Source organism: Salarias fasciatus, chromosome 16 (assembly GCF_902148845.1).
Source record: "Salarias fasciatus chromosome 16, fSalaFa1.1, whole genome shotgun sequence".
NCBI lineage: Eukaryota > Metazoa > Chordata > Actinopteri > Blenniiformes > Blenniidae > Salarias > Salarias fasciatus.
In genome coordinates this window covers 20,133,656-20,151,381 of record NC_043760.1, presented here as the reverse complement: position 1 = coordinate 20,151,381, position 17,726 = coordinate 20,133,656, and the positions used below count along the sequence as shown (strand labels likewise).

The 17,726-nt window shown below is 42.0% G+C and overlaps 1 protein-coding gene across 1 annotated transcript in view; it reads left to right on the top strand.

Moving 5' to 3' along the window:
* The window catches only part of cps1 (carbamoyl-phosphate synthase 1, mitochondrial), a 63,307-nt gene extending 46,334 nt beyond the window's left edge, over nt 1-16,973 (top strand). Inside the window, exons 33-38 of the mRNA XM_030112546.1 lie at nt 5,473-5,547; nt 5,654-5,752; nt 10,732-10,791; nt 10,981-11,093; nt 15,082-15,211; nt 15,311-16,973. Of these exons, the coding sequence (XP_029968406.1) occupies nt 5,473-5,547; nt 5,654-5,752; nt 10,732-10,791; nt 10,981-11,093; nt 15,082-15,211; nt 15,311-15,436 (603 nt within the window). The 3' untranslated portion in view covers nt 15,437-16,973. The remainder of the gene's footprint in view (nt 1-5,472; nt 5,548-5,653; nt 5,753-10,731; nt 10,792-10,980; nt 11,094-15,081; nt 15,212-15,310) is intronic.
* The last annotated feature ends 753 nt before the right edge of the window (nt 16,974-17,726 follow it).

Here is a 17,726-nt window from a genome sequence, read left to right as displayed (position 1 = left end):
TAATCCTCCACTCTTCCCCGCCACCTAAAGTTTTCAATTTCGACTCTGCACAGTGGTGAGGAATATTAATCAGAGCTCTGAATTCTCCAGGCAGCAGGCTTTAAAGACTTCCAGAGTTTACTTGGGGTGTATGATACAGACTTCATACCTCCGGATGGATACGGGCCTTTGCTTGGAAACCCTTCCACCAGGCAGAGGAGTTGTTTAACAGAGTGGTGCTAATTTTTTTTCTGCCTGTTAAATATTTGTTGTTGCCACAACATACTGTAAGCACTCAATATGTCTGAAACCATTATCCAGCCTGAATAGCCTGAAGTGTTTTTGATCGATACGTTCCTCTCCCTGCTGCCAGCCTCACTGTATCATTGAAAGCCACAAGTCATTGCCACCCTGGGAGACCATCTTCATTTATCTTGTTCCCTCGTAGACTCCGTTTTGCTGCCTATTTTCTCCCTTCTGACACCCCCTCGCTTGATGCAATATTTTTTTTCTTTCCACTAACAAGTCCCCGTTGTGTACTTTCCATCTCCATATATGAACTCACAGGAACAATAACGCCGCCATATTTATGATACTGAGGGGAGAAAGAGCATGGGAACAACATTTGAGGAGGAAGAAGTCCATACGGTGGTTTTTATGTTGTTTGCTGAAGGACAGAACTCCGTCCAGCTGTTGACTGTTTCACTCTCATGAACACAACATGGCTGCTTCTGAAATGAACATCTTGTGATCCCAGTGACCCGAAATGAAATGAAACTGTAAATGTTACAGTAGGATGAAGTCTTGCTGATTCTCCCCGTAACCTCTGCCCTTTGTAGACAGGAGTTGAGGATTCTCTGACAAAAAAGGTTTAAAGCTTTGGTCTAGATAAACACTGCTTTAACAAACTATATACACAGTGTAACATATTGCTGGTTCAGATTGATGAATCCCTTTTCTGCATCCAGTTTTCAGTGATGAAAGCACTACCAGCTGTTCATAGGCAGTTCCACATAGGGGCTGTGTTAAGTGTGGACTATAAATTGAGACATGGCAGAGGTGGCATTTCTTTCATTGCAAGGTTCAGAGACTCAGTGACAAACTAATACTGGATTGAACCAAAGTCAGTAGCCACTCTAATATTAACAGACAAGTTGGCAATAATGATAATGAAATGAGAACAGCTGAAAAAGCTGCTGTCTCAATCCGTCTTTTTCAATGAGCTTTCTGTTTGATTCAGCTGGAACTGTTGTCTGAAGTTACTGTTTTTCTAAATGGCTGTTTACTGAAGGAGAAGCATCCCATTATATCTGAGAAATATTTGAAATAGTTAAAGGTGCATTAAGGAGTTTTACAACCTTAAAAATACTTATTTTCCACCATAAATATGTTACACATTTTTAATGATGTGTACAATGTGCCCTGACATATTCATTACAAGTACCTCTAACAGCGCTAAATTGTCACTTGAAAGTTGCAGTGCCGGTCCGGCACCAGAATTTTTTTGGGGAGAATTTGAAAGGAATGACGTAATGCACGCTCCGGCTGGTTAGGTTTCATTATGTCCGCCATTACTCCGCCAGATGCTTAGTGAGCAACAACTGAGCAGGATCTTCCAGAAAGTAAGAAAAGACTGGCTTCTAGCACTGCCACAGCTCCAGCACAGACTCCACCAGGTAAAAGAAACTTAAATCTTACTTGAGCGCTTCTAAACGAGCGAAGACGGAGTTCCCCTCTTCCGTGCGCACGAGCCACAGGGACGAGTTTTTCACTAAGCTGCGTTACGCCCAAGGCCTGCAGGGGGCGCTGTTTCGCATAAAACGTGCAAACTCCTTAAGGCACCTTTAACGTTTGTAGGAGCTGCTTGCATGTTGCCCAAAATGTGGATTATGCATGTTATTGTGGAAAATTGAACATGCCAGCTGCATCCTATCTTTTAAACTGCACTGCACGTGATTTTTTGGCCTAATTTTTGCCTGAAAGTCAGCAAATGTCCAGAGGTTAGGGTTGTCTGGAGCCTGGAGGAGATACCAGGAGGCAGGCCAGTCCTCCAGGAGATGTGGAGGGGTCCGTAGGAGGGCAACAACCCAGCAGCAGGAGCATTGCCTCCTCCTTTGTGCAAGAAGGAACAGGAGGAGCACTGCCAGAGCCCTGCAAAATGACCTCCAGCAGGCCGTTTGCATATGCATGTTTTTGCTCAAACTGTCAGAAACAGACTCCACGAGGGTGATATGAAGGTCCCATGTCCACAAGTGCAGCTTGTGCAGACGGCCCAACACCGTCCAGGGTGATTGGCATTTCCTAGAACACCAAGACTTTCAGACCCGCCATTGGCGCCCTGTGCTCTTCACGGATGAGAGCAGGTTCACACTGAGCACAAGTGACAGACGTGACAGTCTGGAGACGCCGTGGAGAGCGTTCCCTGCCTGCAACATGCTCCAGCGTGACCGGTTTGGCGGTGGGTCAGTCATGGTGCGGGGAGGCATTTCTTTGGAGGGCTGCACAGAGCTGGAGGAACCCTGACTGCCTTTAGGTACTGCGATGAGATGAGGAGATCCCGCAGAACATTAGCTGCCTCATCAGGAGCGCCCAGGTTGTTGGGAGAGCACTGAAGCTGGATCAGTCTGTAATATGATATTCATCTTTTTTTTTAATGTGATTGCAAATCCAGAGCTTCTTGGGATAATAACTTTGATCTATATTAAAAATTTGTTTTCAACACATTCCACTATGTAATGAGTGAAGATTTTCAACTTTCATATTTCATTCATTTAGATCTAAGTTGTCTTATTTTAGTGTTCCCTTTGTTTTTTGGGTGCGGTGTATTTACATATACATATACACACATATATAGTGAGTATGTATCAAAATATACCAGTGGATATCATCTGGTATCACTAGATGACACTGTATTATAACAGCATACTGCTGCTTTACCACAGAAAAACATGTATGTTTGACTGAAAATGCAAGTAAAATGAAAGCACATTATGCAGCAGGAAAGAAAATGGAGCAGTACATTTTGGATTCTTTGAGAAACTTGTGAGGGATTGGAGAAGAAGCACAGAAACTTTTCCAGAGTAAATAAATAAAGCAAATTGTCAGCAAAAGGCAGGACATCCACAGTCAGTAGGATACATTTTTTGAACAGCAGCTGCAGGTCGAGGCTTATTAGCAGTGCTGTTATATCTGAGCATGGAAAAATAAGTGTATCTTTACACGTATGGCTTTTTTGTCCTCATAACGTGTTTTTTAAAGATGCAGCTTATATTTAAGTGTGACTTATCATCTTTAAAATATGGTAATAGGTCCCAAAAAGGTCTTATTAGTTGTAAGTGGTACAATCTGCAACCTTAGCAAAGTCTAAAGTTTCAAAGTCCTGTGTAACTGCTGATTTCTATTTCGCTGTTATTATTTAGTCATTCATACAGCTGCCATTTCTGCCTCCATCAACATTTCTATCGAACAACAGCGGTGTTCAAATACATCTTACAATATCCATTTCTTTCTCTCCAGGAATTCAGCTGCTGCTCTAAGATAACATTGTTCGAGCAGCCGCTGCGCTCGGCGCTCCTGTCTCTCAGGAGTGGGTGGTCAGTCTGTGTTGGTCGGGTGTTTTGATTAGAGAGGCCTGATTATTGTCACAGTCTCATTCTGTCCGACTTACAGCGCTACAACTGAAGGACAGGCCATTATATCTGATCACTCTTTTTCTTTTTTTTTTTTTCCTCTCCATAACCGTTTAGACTTTAGTTCAAATTCTTATATTCAGAACACCTGAATCCCTGCAGGTGTTGACGATTACATTTTCTGCCTCTCTCCTTTTTCACTTTCGTCCGTTCCTGTTTTTCAGCTTTAATTCATTCCATCTAGTCTCAGTACTGAAGAAGAGGGATTTTCTGGATTAGTTTCAGCTTTTGTTTTGGGTAAAATTAGTTGTTGTAGTTTAATTTGATCACGCACGAATCATCCGCTCCGGTTGTACTAAAACCTGAAAGCCTGCCACTAGTGAATTTGTAGCGCTGATTAAAAGTTTCCTCTCTCCGTCATTCGCTCTCCATAAGCGTTCCTCTTCCTCTGAGTCCCTCTCTCTTTCTTGGTTACATTTGGTCATTTTATCGCTGCACACTTCCCCCGTCTTTCTCTGACTCTTTGAAAAAGGCACGATAAGCGATGCTCATTCCCCGTCTGTATTCCCCTCTCTCCGTCCCTTCTTACATTAGTATGCTAACATTATGTTCGCTGATTAGATAGCCCGCTTCAAGGATGAATCCCCCCCAGTGGCCCTTCCCTCTACGTGTGCGTGGCTGTGTGTGTGTCTGTGTGTGCGTGTGTGTGTGCACTAAACCACACAACCCCAAACCACCTCTTGTTCTCTTCAAGGTAATGGAGGTCTGTCTGCTTTCTAATGGAAAAAATAAAAATGGCCTCCCACACTGCTCCGCACTATTTTTAATTTCTCTATAAAACAATAACAGAGAGATACTGTCGTCTGCTTTAGTTCCTCTTTTTAATCATCTTCTCCTTCCTCTGTCGCCTGTAGTTTCGGTAATTTTATCTTCCATTCCCCTGTACTTTTTTTCCCCCCTTTTTTTCATTTTCTTTTTTAATTGTACTCCTCGTTTTATTCCTTGCTATTCACTCCCAGTTTTGTTTTGTGTGTTTATGCTCTGAGTTCATCCTGTTCTCACTCTCTCTCTCTTTGTTCTCTCGGTTTCTCCCTTCTCCTCCACGCTCTCGCTCCTTTCCTGGCTCACCCTGCCGCTGCTCTATCACTCAGGCCACCTGCTTTCTTTCCCCCTTCTTCTCAGCGTGGCGACAGCGTGCCAAACATGATGGCAGGGGGACTGGTGGCCTGCAGTCTGAAAAGCCGTCTTTCTTTATAAAATTTCCTAATTCAGCCCGTCTCCACCAGCAGTGGCGGCGTTCCGCGTTGCCGTGCCACTCCCTCTTTTCTCACGGTATGCTGCACGGTGGATGCAGGGATATTGGTTTGCTTGAAAGAAAACAAATGCCAGATATGATTGAATCCTTAAACAGACATGTACTTCATGTTCTATTCATTCATTTCTGAGCCACCACTGGTTTATTTCAGGTGAAATAATAGAAATCTAAGCCTTGCTTCACCTGTAGGTGGCAGCAGTGTCATGAAATCCTCAACCACTTATTTTCAGTTGTTTCTACTTTTCTTTTTTAATCAGTGTTAATTGGCTATAACATTTATCTGTTATAAAATCTACGCTTTCATGATGATCCCTCAACATGGGTTTGTGTTTACACAGTCATTCATAGCGGTCGGAGGCTGAGAAGGAGAAAACTGATCCCTCAGACCACATAAAGCTGAGTGCATCAGCAGCTGGTTACAGCTAAACGAGGAAACATTTCAAAACAAGTGATTAGGTTTCAACAGTAGCTCACACGCAGTGGCGTCCTTTCACTCGAACCACGTCTCTAAAACACACCCCTTCTCTGTTTTTCTTCCTCTTTCAACAGGCCCCCATGTTCTCCTGGCCTCGGCTGAGGGATGCAGACCCGGTGCTGCGCTGTGAGATGGCTTCAACCGGCGAAGTAATCCCACACAAAACAACTGCTGCTGCTTTTCTTATGTTGAGATTGTTACTGGACACCTGTCTCGTCTGAAAGTGAGACGTTGCCATCGTGTGCTTGATTGCAGGTCGCGTGTTTTGGACCAAATATTTATTCCGCCTTCCTGAAGGCGATGCTCTCCACAGGCTTTAAGCTGCCACAGAAGGGCATCCTGATTGGGATTCAGGTAAGACCACGGCCATCTGGAGGTCCACTCGCCTCCTGTTTCTGCTTTCGTCGGTGTGTCCTGCCCTCCAAACATCAAATGCGAGGCGCCCGTTGAACAGGTGGCCCAAATCTTTTCGGCATACCAGCGCCTTGCGCCGCCAGCCCGGTACTCCACAGTTACCTCGACACCAAATCACACTCGACTGTGGAAAAAAGTAACAGTTTGATTGAGTCAGTGAGGCTGAAATGCAGCTGCAGGACTGATAATAGCCTCCAGAACCGTAGAAGAGAGCCTCCCCGCTAAACTGTCTTCTAACACCACATTACATGATTTTTGGTAATTAAGACTTGCCGCTGCCCTGAGTTGCCAAACTGCGAGCTTGACTAATGCAGCTCTAACAAAGCACTCACAACACTCACTGTGTAATTGGTGCTCTTGGGGAACAGGTCCACTTCAAGGCAAGTGCCCGAGGTTACATACGCACTGTAACACGAGGCCGACGGACCCACAGCGCGCCAACGCCGACGACTCTTACTTCTATTAGCTTAAAGAAATGTTGTAGTAGGGGGATTAAAAAGAGCCTATTTGATGATTTGTCTTGTGACTAAGTGTAGTGAAAAAAGACTTTTAGCCCGGAGGCAGCCCTCTACCCTGTCACTGAGGCGGTAGTGAAATGTATTCATGTGGGGACCGGTGCGTACTACGCTGTTTGCATGATGCAGCGTTGCCGACGTGGATTCTTCGTTAGGATTCAGCAGACGACGTGCAAACTCTACTAATGTCAAGCGCGCACACACACTGCCGCGTGTTTTATTTATATTCAAGTAGATCTTACGGAGCAATCCTAATATTTTGTTTCTCACCGTCTTGCTCACTCTGCTCCACTTTGAGTCACGCAGAGAGTGAAATTCTGACTTGTTTGTTAGCCGAGGCTCAGCTTCCTTTTTCCACTGTCTCGATGCAGACTTTTCAAACTGTTATTTAATTGATTTTCCAGCCATAGCTTGACTATTGATTACTCAGTTTGCTGTCAGACTTCGAAGCCTTTAGCGATAACGGGCGGTCACATTTTCAAGCACATTGTCACTTTTTCCCTCTTATTGGCACAACCACAGGAGGATAAATGGAAGAGATGCATTAATGTGTCTACTGACCTAACATGACATGAGCGAACATCATTATTGCATCAGGAATGGATCTATTCAGGTCATTTTCTTGATTTCAAGATTGCTTAAAAAATTAACTTCATCCACTCTACAAGTGGAGGGAAAAAAGCTTTATTTATTTATTTATTTATTTATTTATTTATTTATTTATTTATTTATTTATTTATTTATTTATTTATTTTCCTCGTGCCTCATGAGTTCAAAACCAGTTCAGCATAGGGTCCATCTTTCTTTTCATTGAAATATTTCTAGAATTGTTTGAATATTGTCTAAGTTATCACCATACTCCAAATAACAATATGTTTGAGATAAAATGTCACTAAAAAAGATTAATTAACTAGCAACTAAACTGGTCTCTAAAGCATTTGGGCTGCTTGCCAAAACACATTTTGCTTTAATATGTCATTACTTCCTGCTTTAATATTGCATCGCACCATTGATGTCTTCCACACCTATTTTTTTGGCTTTCTTGTAGCGTTGGGCCACAGAGTTGAGCTGTTTATCAAACACAAGATCTCCTTCACTGCTCTCATGAGTTTTTGTTTACATTGGCACTATTGGACAAAATTTCAGTGAGGTACTTGTGGGTGTTTGATCACGATATGCTCACAGAACAAGACATTTTCTTGCTCATCGGACGGCCAGCTTTAGCTTTGGCTGATATGGTTGCCTGCACGTCAGGCTCACGATGCACCACCCTGTGATTAAAGTCACATGAAGACCTCACCAGACCGTTTTGGTCCACAGCGGGGTGAGAGTGCTATGTTCACACTTTCCCGCCACTTGGAAAAATCCCCTGCTTGACGGGTGTGAAAACGCTCTAATTGATGCTTTTCCTGCAACCTGCTTTGAAATGTTCGTACAAGTGAGACTATTCTTGTAGCATCGGTGTTGCACTTTCTTCTCTGGGAAAGTTGACAAACAACACATAAAAAGTTTGGGAAAAAAAAGGCCTGCGGTACATCCGAGAGAAACTTTGCACACCAGCCTGTGCTTCAGGTGCCTTTGTTGCTGTTTTCAATGCACACAACTGGTGTGACTCACTCTAAATTTCTTATATAATGATATAAGGGCGAGCGATGCACACTGAGACGAACGATATATGTTCTGCAAATTTTAAGATATTTATAACAGTAGGACATGTTCTCAGTTATCTAAGTTTTTCCTCTGCCTTTTCTTCTTCTCCAGTTTGGAAACGTCAGCCTCCGATTCTGTCTTTTTAATTCAGCCCACCTCTGTTGTGCAGAGTCTCCAGCTGTGTGTCAGAATTGGCTACAAATTGGAGACCTGCACGTTGCATAGTGAGGTATAGGCTGGTAGAATGTACAGCGAGCGTCAAACCACATCGCAGTGCTGTTGGTGAGACAGCAGTTATTTTAGCAAGCGTATTGTTTACTAAGCTGAAGGGCACCCATTTTGAGCATAATCAGTTGCAAATAAGCAGTGAAAACTCACAAAGGAGTTCTCAGCGCTTTCGGTGGGCTTAGTAGGATCCAATAAGTGGGTCATTTCAGGCTGATGTCGAACAGCGTGAACACGTAACACAATATTTTTCTTTTCTTAAAAATCACAAATGTTTTGTAAACGACATCTGAATTATTCAGATGTGTTTACCTTTTCCGCAGTGTTAAGTCCATACGGAATATGTTGTATGCCGTCTGAACGTGGTCTTCAGGAAGACCATATCTGTGCACCCAAAGGAGAAGAAATGCACAAATGCAGAGCAGCTGTGAAATTACAGCAGCCTCATTCAAGCAGGCTGCTAACTGCAATCAACAACAACAACAAAAAAGGCTCTTGTAGGTTAGATGACAGCCAAAAAAAAGTGACATCAGGATATATTTTTTTTAAAAGGTCTTGGTTTGAAAAGTAAAGGCATGATCCTAAATAGCCATAACTTCAAATCTGGGAGACTTAAGGAAATTGCCTTTAGCCAGTGTTCTTCCTGAAATTGTACCGCTTAGTTGGCCACTTAGGGCCACTTAACACTTATGATGAAATAATCTGGCCGGGTTCATCAGGACAAGGCTATTGTCGCGACGCGGCTCTAATCCTGCGGGCGATGCTCTTCAGTAACAGGTTACTGTGAGGTCAAAGAGGGTTTTCTTAACCTACATGGTGAACATCTGAGAGGGACAGGAATAAACGCAGCGCACTTTTTCATCTTCTCACATCCAAAACCTGAGCTGTGTGCATCGCTTGAAAACTTTTTTGCAAGCTGTAGAGCTGTGAAATATGTCCCTGTTTTCTTTATCAGCGTCAGCAGACTGACACGTTTATCATCTCCACTCAACGGAATTGAAGAATAAAAAAACACACCTTGATAACAATGTCATCTTTAAAACAAACAGACATGAATGAACGACATTGGCAAAAAAATAAAAATTTGGCACTAATCCCAGATTTCGCAGACTAATAATACTTCCTCCATGAACTGATGGAGCATCACAAGTTCACGAGGGTCAGATCAATAGAAAAACACAACAGTACGTCACAATAGCAGTATTTTGACGCATATTTTCATTTGTCCAGGCTGGAGAGCCACCTTAAAGCAAGTGGAATCAGGTCAGCAGGTCAGCGTGCATGAGAGGCGATGTGTCTTCACGACACACGACCAAGTCCAGTTGATCCGACTCAGATTTAAATAGATGTTAGAAATTTTTATTACAATCACTCAAGTCAATGCAAAGTGAGTGAACAGAAGATGAACCGGTGCTTAGTGTGCGGATTAACCCAAAACAGGATAAATTGTTTTTAGTTGTGCTGATGAAAAGTTATCTTCAGCACATTTCAGAAATGACATATAATGTTGTTGAGATCTGGAAATATTCACTTCTGGAACTCTTGATTCATATTCATGCATTAAAATAGTTCACACTGACACTGGCTGTGTGATTTAGATTATTGTACTCTGCTGCAAAGTAAATCCTGAGCCATGTTTTTATTGCAGGATGAGATTGTAGCACTTCTTATATTCACTCCTAAAAGTTTTGCACTGTACCATATCTCGCTCCTTCCAGTGACATTCAAAGTTTCAACTTGTTGATTCTTGTTTTTTTTTTTTTTTCTCTCTCTCTATTTATTTTTTTGTCGTCATATGAGTCCCCGGTCACCTTGGAAATCATTTTGTCTGTTTGTTGTCACAGCAAACACACACATTGTGGGAGAACTCTTCCTCAGTCTGAGTGCAGCCAAATGACAGATGGCAAAACCATCCAACAGAGTGAGATATTAAATAGACTGCCGCACTTAAAAAACAAAGCTTATCCCCGCTACTTCCTCCACATCACATTCTTCCCTCTGACCCCCATTTGTCAGACTTAAAAGATACTTTTCTCCTTCGAAACAGTTGGTTTATTTAATGAAATAAACATAGTGCTACATTCTACGAAAAGTAAAAAGCCAAAGCTTCACAATGTGTTTATATTGGCCACAACACTTTTACATTGGAAATACAATCAATTTGATTTGTATATTGTGCAATAGAGACCATATTATATATACAATAAACAGCAAATAATATCAAAAACAAGCAGCAGTTGGCTTTTCAAGTTGTTAACAATACGTAATCATGATCTGTGACGGTACAGTGAAGTACACAGACATGAAAAAAGTAGAACAAAGTCTTCACTATGGATCAAAGTTTCACTTAAATTTCATGTGGGCTGTTTGATCCCTCAGTTGCCCACATTGCATTTCTAACACTGGTGTATGTGTGTGTCAATAATTTTGTATGATCCATTTACTGTTTACCAATAAAAACATTATCTCTTAAGAGGAAAATCTGTATAAAAGCAGCCTTGAAAATCTGTCTGCTTCCCTTCTGTCCAGCATTCGTTCCGGCCCAACTTCTTGGCGACGGCGCACCAGCTGAAGGAGGAAGGCTTCAAGGTGAGCGCTGGAGGTTTCAGACCAGACATGTCATTGAGAGACTCCTTTTTTTTTTCTTTCTCTCTTTTTTTCCTGTCTGGCTGATGTAATGACGTATCGAACGGCTGAACAGGATTCAGTCACTTTGCTCAGTCTTCTCAAAACGCTGTTTCTTCCTGCATGTGCGGCGCGCTGTCCTGCGGCCTCCAGCTCTATGCGACCGAAGCCACATCTGCCTGGCTGTGTGCCAACGACGTCCCTGCCATTCCGGTCTCCTGGCCCACTCAGAACGAAGGCGAAAACAACCTGCCCAGCATCAAGAGGTTGGGAAATTTTTGTCAGTGCCAGAATAATGTTGACTCGTTCTTTAAACAGCTGATATGAAAACTCTGAGGCTCAGACTTCTGAGGAAGTGCGGAAGTAATAAATAACCTGCCATTCATTAGATTTAAAAAGGGGATATCTCATAAGCATATGGTAAAGCCTTGAGATCTGAATTCTTAGCCCCTTCATTATTTCTGTCAGATGTGGATAAGATCAAAGAAAATGGAGCAGACCCTGAAGTCCAGAGTTACTGCATTGACCTGAATGAAGCTTGAAATGGATAAAAAAAAAAAAAAAAAAACTTCTGTCAGACCAATGTAGAAGTCATGTTTAAGGAAATCACTAGAGAAGGAAACAACCAACAACAGATCAACAATCTTACTATTGTTTCAGGAAATCCAGGACAGCTTTAAATACTGTTAACATGAAGCTTATTGGACTTCCTTCAGTTATATTTGAATCAGTTACTTGGCTAGACCCTCGCTTAACAGAATGTAAAGTTGTTTTTTTACTAGGAGAAACAAAACGGCTGCACCAGTAGTGCGGAATATTCAGAATTTTAACTACCTGACCTTGGTGGCAGGGTGTTATCGACTTCAGGGGTTATTTCTTGTTTGCATGATGTGGGTTTACTTCTATTTGGGGATCACATGGTAAATCGTGTTCAGACAGTGATTGTGCATTCTTAAGCCCATGCAGTGATTTCTAGTACTAAATCATCATCATTTTTTTGTACCTGAAAAGTACGACATGTCCTCATCAGGCTAGCATCTCAAGCAGACACCGAAACAGCAGGCTGGGGCTGGCATCAGCTGTGCAACGTGGCATTGAGGCCAGTTCTTTATAGAGAGGAACATGAACTCTGCCGTCGCTGTTGTCGTCCTCGATATTTCCAATTTGAATTAAAAACTATTTTCATGCAGCCTGTCAGAGGCCTTTGAATGACAAAAGCAACAGGAGCCAGGGTTACTGTCTGTGTGCGAGCGTGCTGGGAGGACAGCAGTGAGAGGCGAACGCTGGGTTTTACTGCTTTGGTTGCCGGGCAACAATTAAAATGTTGAAATTGCAATTCATCGCATGATTTTCTGCAGTTACTCACATTGTGTTGCACATATGTTTGTAAGAAATTCCACAAAAACACAGCTGTTAAAACAAAAGTACAAAACCATCTGGTTTTCCAGCAAGAATTATAAATATTTGCTTAGAAATCTCAACTCAGCGATAAAAAAAATTGAAATACCAGTAGTTATTTGGCATGCGAGTATTCAGAACAAGTCGCCTCACAGTCTACAACTATGATCACAAAATTCTATTGATTTGAGATCCTACGTTTTTTGTTTGTTTTTTTTGTTTTGTTTTTTTTTGTTTTTTTTGCAGGAAACAAAGAGGCCATGTTGTATTTTGGATCTAAAAGTCAACTCCTGGTTTTATGTCGAGTTCTGTCAGTCGTCACATCGTCAGCAGTGACTTGGTGATTGTATCTATCGGGGGGGGTGAGGAGTGCTGAAATCTCCTTCCAACCTTTTAAATGGTTTTCATCTAATTTTATTAGTTATTTTTTTAGTACTCTGCATTTAGCTGAGCACTATAGCCCTGTTCTGAATGCCTTTATTGTTCAAAACAAAGTGCAGTGCCAGTCCCTAGCATGAAGCGGCTGTCTCCATCAATACGACGAGAATTGCATTAACGAGTTGCCTTATTTGTTTTATTTTTAATCTAGATCTCATATTTATCTTTGGCATGAGTTTTTGTTTGTTTTTAACTGAACAACTTTAAAGTTAAACTCCATGGTTTTAATGGTCTGCGTTAGCTGCTGGTTGTTGACCTCAGATAGAGAATACCACTGGGGACTGCTCACAAAACATGAGATTTAGGAAGAATCTGGACGACTCAACCAACACAGCGCTGCTTCAGCTCAGCCAAACAGTGAGGTTTGTTTGGTTAAAAAAAACAACTTTTTTATAGCGTCTGTATTGGATTACAGTCTGGATTTTGATTTTGTTACTCGTCCGTGAGACAGGTTCGCTTTACCCTCCCGACGATGTGTTGTTGGAATAGTAAACTCCAGAACTTTCTGGAGTTCAGTGATTTCTCCAGGCTTAAGCCGTTACTGTGGTGTTCTTTGTTGTCTACACCTCATTACAAATTCCGCCGTGCTTTTTGGAGCCGGCTGAGTATTCTGCTCCCTGCTGAAGAGAAGCGGCACATCAGTAACTGTCTCCATTCAGACACAATTAGCACACACGTGGGCAGATGCAGAATATGCAAAATTGTGAAATCAGTTAAAGTTTTTAAGCAAAAATCATTACTTCTTGATGGTATTTATTTTAAGATCAGTTTTTATACCCGCAGATGTTCCCCGTTGGAAAGTTTTTCATGAGTCAAAGTGGAGCCAACACACTGGTCTACGCCCCAAACCAGATTTACTGAGTTCACAGAGCCTCTGTTGTAGTTTATTTTTCGTTTACTCATTATGAATGAAAATTACCATTTGAGGCTCATTTATCAAAGTACACATTGTGCAGAGCCGCAGTCAGCTGGAGGCTCCAGCACCCCGAGACCCTGAACTGCCTGAAGTGGTTCAGAACAGGGATGAAAGTACACTTTGTATAAAGCTACAATATCATTATACTTCATTTTTTAACAGTCTGCATCATCAGTGGTATAATTTATTTGTCTGTCAAAATCGAGAGCAAGACAAAATTCACTCTTTAAATCTCATCTCTGAGTCAGTGACTTAGAACAAAACTGACTTTGGGCAAACTCTTTTTCTGGAACTACTTTGATGAATGAACATTTTTCTTGGGAAAGTGAGAAGTCATTTGATGGATCTATCCATCTCTTACACTGGATTCATCCAAGGTAAGATCAAGCCAACTCTGGGCTAAAAGCAGGAAACTCTTGAAGCAGGTCTGACGCAGAAACACACAATAACACAGAGTAGGGGTGTCAAACATAAGGCCCGTGTAAATAAAATCGGCTCACAAGAGTCTCAGATCCGGCCCACCATGCAAACTGTGAAAATTAAAAAAAAACATGAATTTTTCAGGGTGAGTTTGTGAAAACTCTTGTAGTACATCAGCTATAGGAGAAATTTCTTCTTTTTTTTTCACTGTGTTTTACACCAGACGGTACTATTAAAATTGGCTTCATGTTGAGATTGCAGTCATTTTTGGTTGTAATTATTTGGGCTTTTAATCACAGCTTCTCCTCCTCAAAACTTTGATTTATGGCACCATTTTATCAGTCTGACCCACGGAACATGAAAATGGGCTGCATGTGTTTGACAGCCCTGATGTAGAGTTGTCAGTTAACCTTTTCTGAGATGCATGGCGTCGGGTGATGAGAGGAAGTCAGAAAGCCTTTAGAAACGAGTTCAACATGCAAACTCTAAATAGTCATGTTCAGAGCTCAGGATGTTTGCTTTGGTCTTCTTACTATGAGGAAAGAGCGCAGAGCGCTGCAGTCCTGCGGCCCTTGAAATACATGTTATTCATGCCTAAAGTCACAAGGCCACTTTGCAACTTTTTATGACTGAAGGTTTTTTTTTCTTCTTCTTTTTCCAGGAGATTTTTTTTTTTTTTTTTTTTTTTGACAAAGTTAAGAAATATATCTGGGTCACTTCTGCGTGCTCCTTGTTCAGATGATTCATTTCATCAGTCATGAGTTGAATGTGGAGCTGTGTCAGTTTCAGCGGAGCAGGTAGCGTGCACCCGGCACATCTGAAGTTGGTTTTGTGCTGCAAACGGCTGCCAGTAGTTTGATAGAAAGGTGTCAGCGGGAGCAGCTGGGACGCGAGTGTAGACGGAAACAGCCAAGTGTGCAGGAAGTTTCTCAGAACCCGCAAAGTGCTAAACAAAAAGAAAAAAACTGGTATTTTTTGTTAACAGTGTCAATAAGTCCAACAACTTTGTCACCGATACCTTTTGTGTTTGAGGTGAAACGTGATGTTTTAATTATGTTACCTCTTTTTTCGTGTGTTTATAGGCTGATCAGGGAAGGTGACATTGACCTGGTGGTTAATCTCCCTAATAACAACACACGATACGTGAAGGATAACTTCATCATCCGCAGAATGGCGGTGGACTACGGCGTTCCTCTCATTACAAACTACCAGGTCGGTGAATGTCACGCCGCCACAGATATTTCACCTTACGTATTGAGTACTTGTCTCGCCTGATCTGATTCTGTCCTATTCTGATTTTGTGCGCGTTAGGTGGTGAAGCTGTTCGCCGAGGCCGTTCGCTACGCGGGGGAGCTCGACACGACCAGCCTCTTCCACTACCGGCAGAAAGAAAGTCACCGGCAGAAGGAACATCGGGAGGCGACGCAGCAGGGCTGAAGCCTTCCCGCCTCTCCAGCCCACTCCTTTCATTTCTGTTACAAAACCGCAACAGTCAGTGGGAACATTGTCTTTTCTATATTGTTTACAAGGGTTTTGTCGAGAAGATGTACAGCTTACTTAAGGCACCGAAGCCACAAGTCAAACACAGAAAAGATCACAGCGTTGTAACTAATAGTTACAACATACCTGCTGTAATTATTACTCTATTTTTGTATTCGTCACTTGGCAGAGCTCATGTTTTAAATGTAAATGATTAAAGAAAGCTTTTGATAAAATCTGAAATGGACCACATGTTCTGCAGGTTTTGGTTAAATAAGGTCAAAAGTCAAACCTGTTAAGCAAAAACTTTGACCTGATTAGTCAAATGAACCAAAGTGTCAGACTGGGTGAGAAACAAATCACCAATCCAGTCGCAAATGCAGCTAATGAAAAATTTTATTGACTTAATGTCTTAATTACTCGTCTTTATTAACAAATAAAACTCACTCTTGAGTCTGTAAATGCCAAAACGTAGCAAAGAAGGTCATTCACAAGGTTTTCAGTCACGTGAATATTGAAAAGTGTCAGTATGATTTGTTTTATGTTTGCTTTTGAGTTTAAGTGTCATGTGATTCAGTGGATGCATTTCTGAGTGTATTTCAACGCTGGTGACTTGGACAGACCACTTTTTGCCCATTTGTTGTAATTAAGGACTTTTGTTTTACAGTTGAACTGTTAAAATTGTGTTACATGGGAAAAAAATGTACACTTTGGATACGTAACTGGAAGGAAGGTAATTCTCATGTATTTTTATGAGAAGAGTAGGCTGTCATTTCTCAAGTGTTTCACCCTGCAATGCGAACTTTGAAGATTTTAACTGCTGCTAAAATAGTTGGGTTTATCTCTGTATATACTACGTTTCAGACTGAGTCTGCATTTGAACCTACTCTGCATTTTAATACATCCCACTGAGTGCCTTTAACCAGGGACTGTAATTATAGTAATGTAATCTGTCACACGTTACTTTGTGTTTGAGAGTTCACAGAAATACATCGAGCGCTCTGTGGCATGAGATCCACTCATTGCATTCATGTGTGTGTGTGCGATTAAGGTGTTGGCGTTGGGCTTTCATTGAAGTCAGGGATCTCCCCCCTCCCACCTGACTGTTTCTGCCTTCAGTAGCTGATACACATGCAGGACTACGTCACAGTCTGATTAAAGAGCTTGATAAAAAAGTGGTATTCTCGTAATATATGTCCAAGGGCAAAGTCTATCAATGTCATTTATTTACAGTGGCAGTAAAGAAAAACTCAAAGCTGCATTATTTTTGACAGACTCTCCTACTGGGCCCTATGACTTTGCATCAGTCATACATGTGAGTGTGATGGCAGCACATCTAGTGTGGCTCAGGGTCTGAAGGTTTGGGAAGCACTCAAACCAACACCTTCACTTTCCGTTTAAAGATGGTTTCTTATCAGTGGACTTTTTATTTCTAAAAACCAAACCACTGTGAACAAATCATTGTTCACTTTTGTGTCCTTTTCTGAGTGTGTTTTTCCATTGTAGTGTTGAAGAGTCCATTGAAAGGCCTCAGAAGGCAGTGATTAAACACACACAGACACCACATGGGGAGTTGAGGTTCAGCCGGCTGAGAGTCATCTTCCAATCTCAACGTCGGTGGTTCGATCTGCCGTCTCACAGAGACCACGTGTCCAAGTGTCCTTGGCGCGATGAACTTCACCTCAAGCTGTTTCCCAGTGGAAGTGAGGCTCCTGTCATTTGCAGCCATCACCGCTGGAGTGTGGCTGTGTGCCTGGACGGGCTGACGGTGGGAAAATGTCCTTTATGAAAAATGAATTAACTGATTGATTGATCAGATATAGAAAGACGCTTGCTGTGACATTTTTTTCCTGTATATAAACTAATATAACTTCTTAAGAAAATTCCCTCATTCATTAAGTCTGATATTAACTGAACATTTAGATCACTCGCCCCGCTGTGCCACTCACTGTTTACCAACCCAGAAGTGTCCCTCCGGAAAGCTTGGATTCCACACCGGGCTCCGGGCCAGCCGGCCGGCCGTCTTACACATTTAAAGCTTGAGAGTAGGTTGGGACGGTTTCGGTTGTGAGACCTCTAATCATTTGCTTTGCCAGATGAAACTGCGGGGCTGAGAGCCAGCTTTCCCGAGGCAGATTTTGGAAGGAACCAGCTACTAAATGTTCAATTAGTCTTTCACCCTTATACAAAATTGGACAACCTCTCTGCACAGTGGAACTCCAGCTTCCTTTAGCACGCCATCACATCA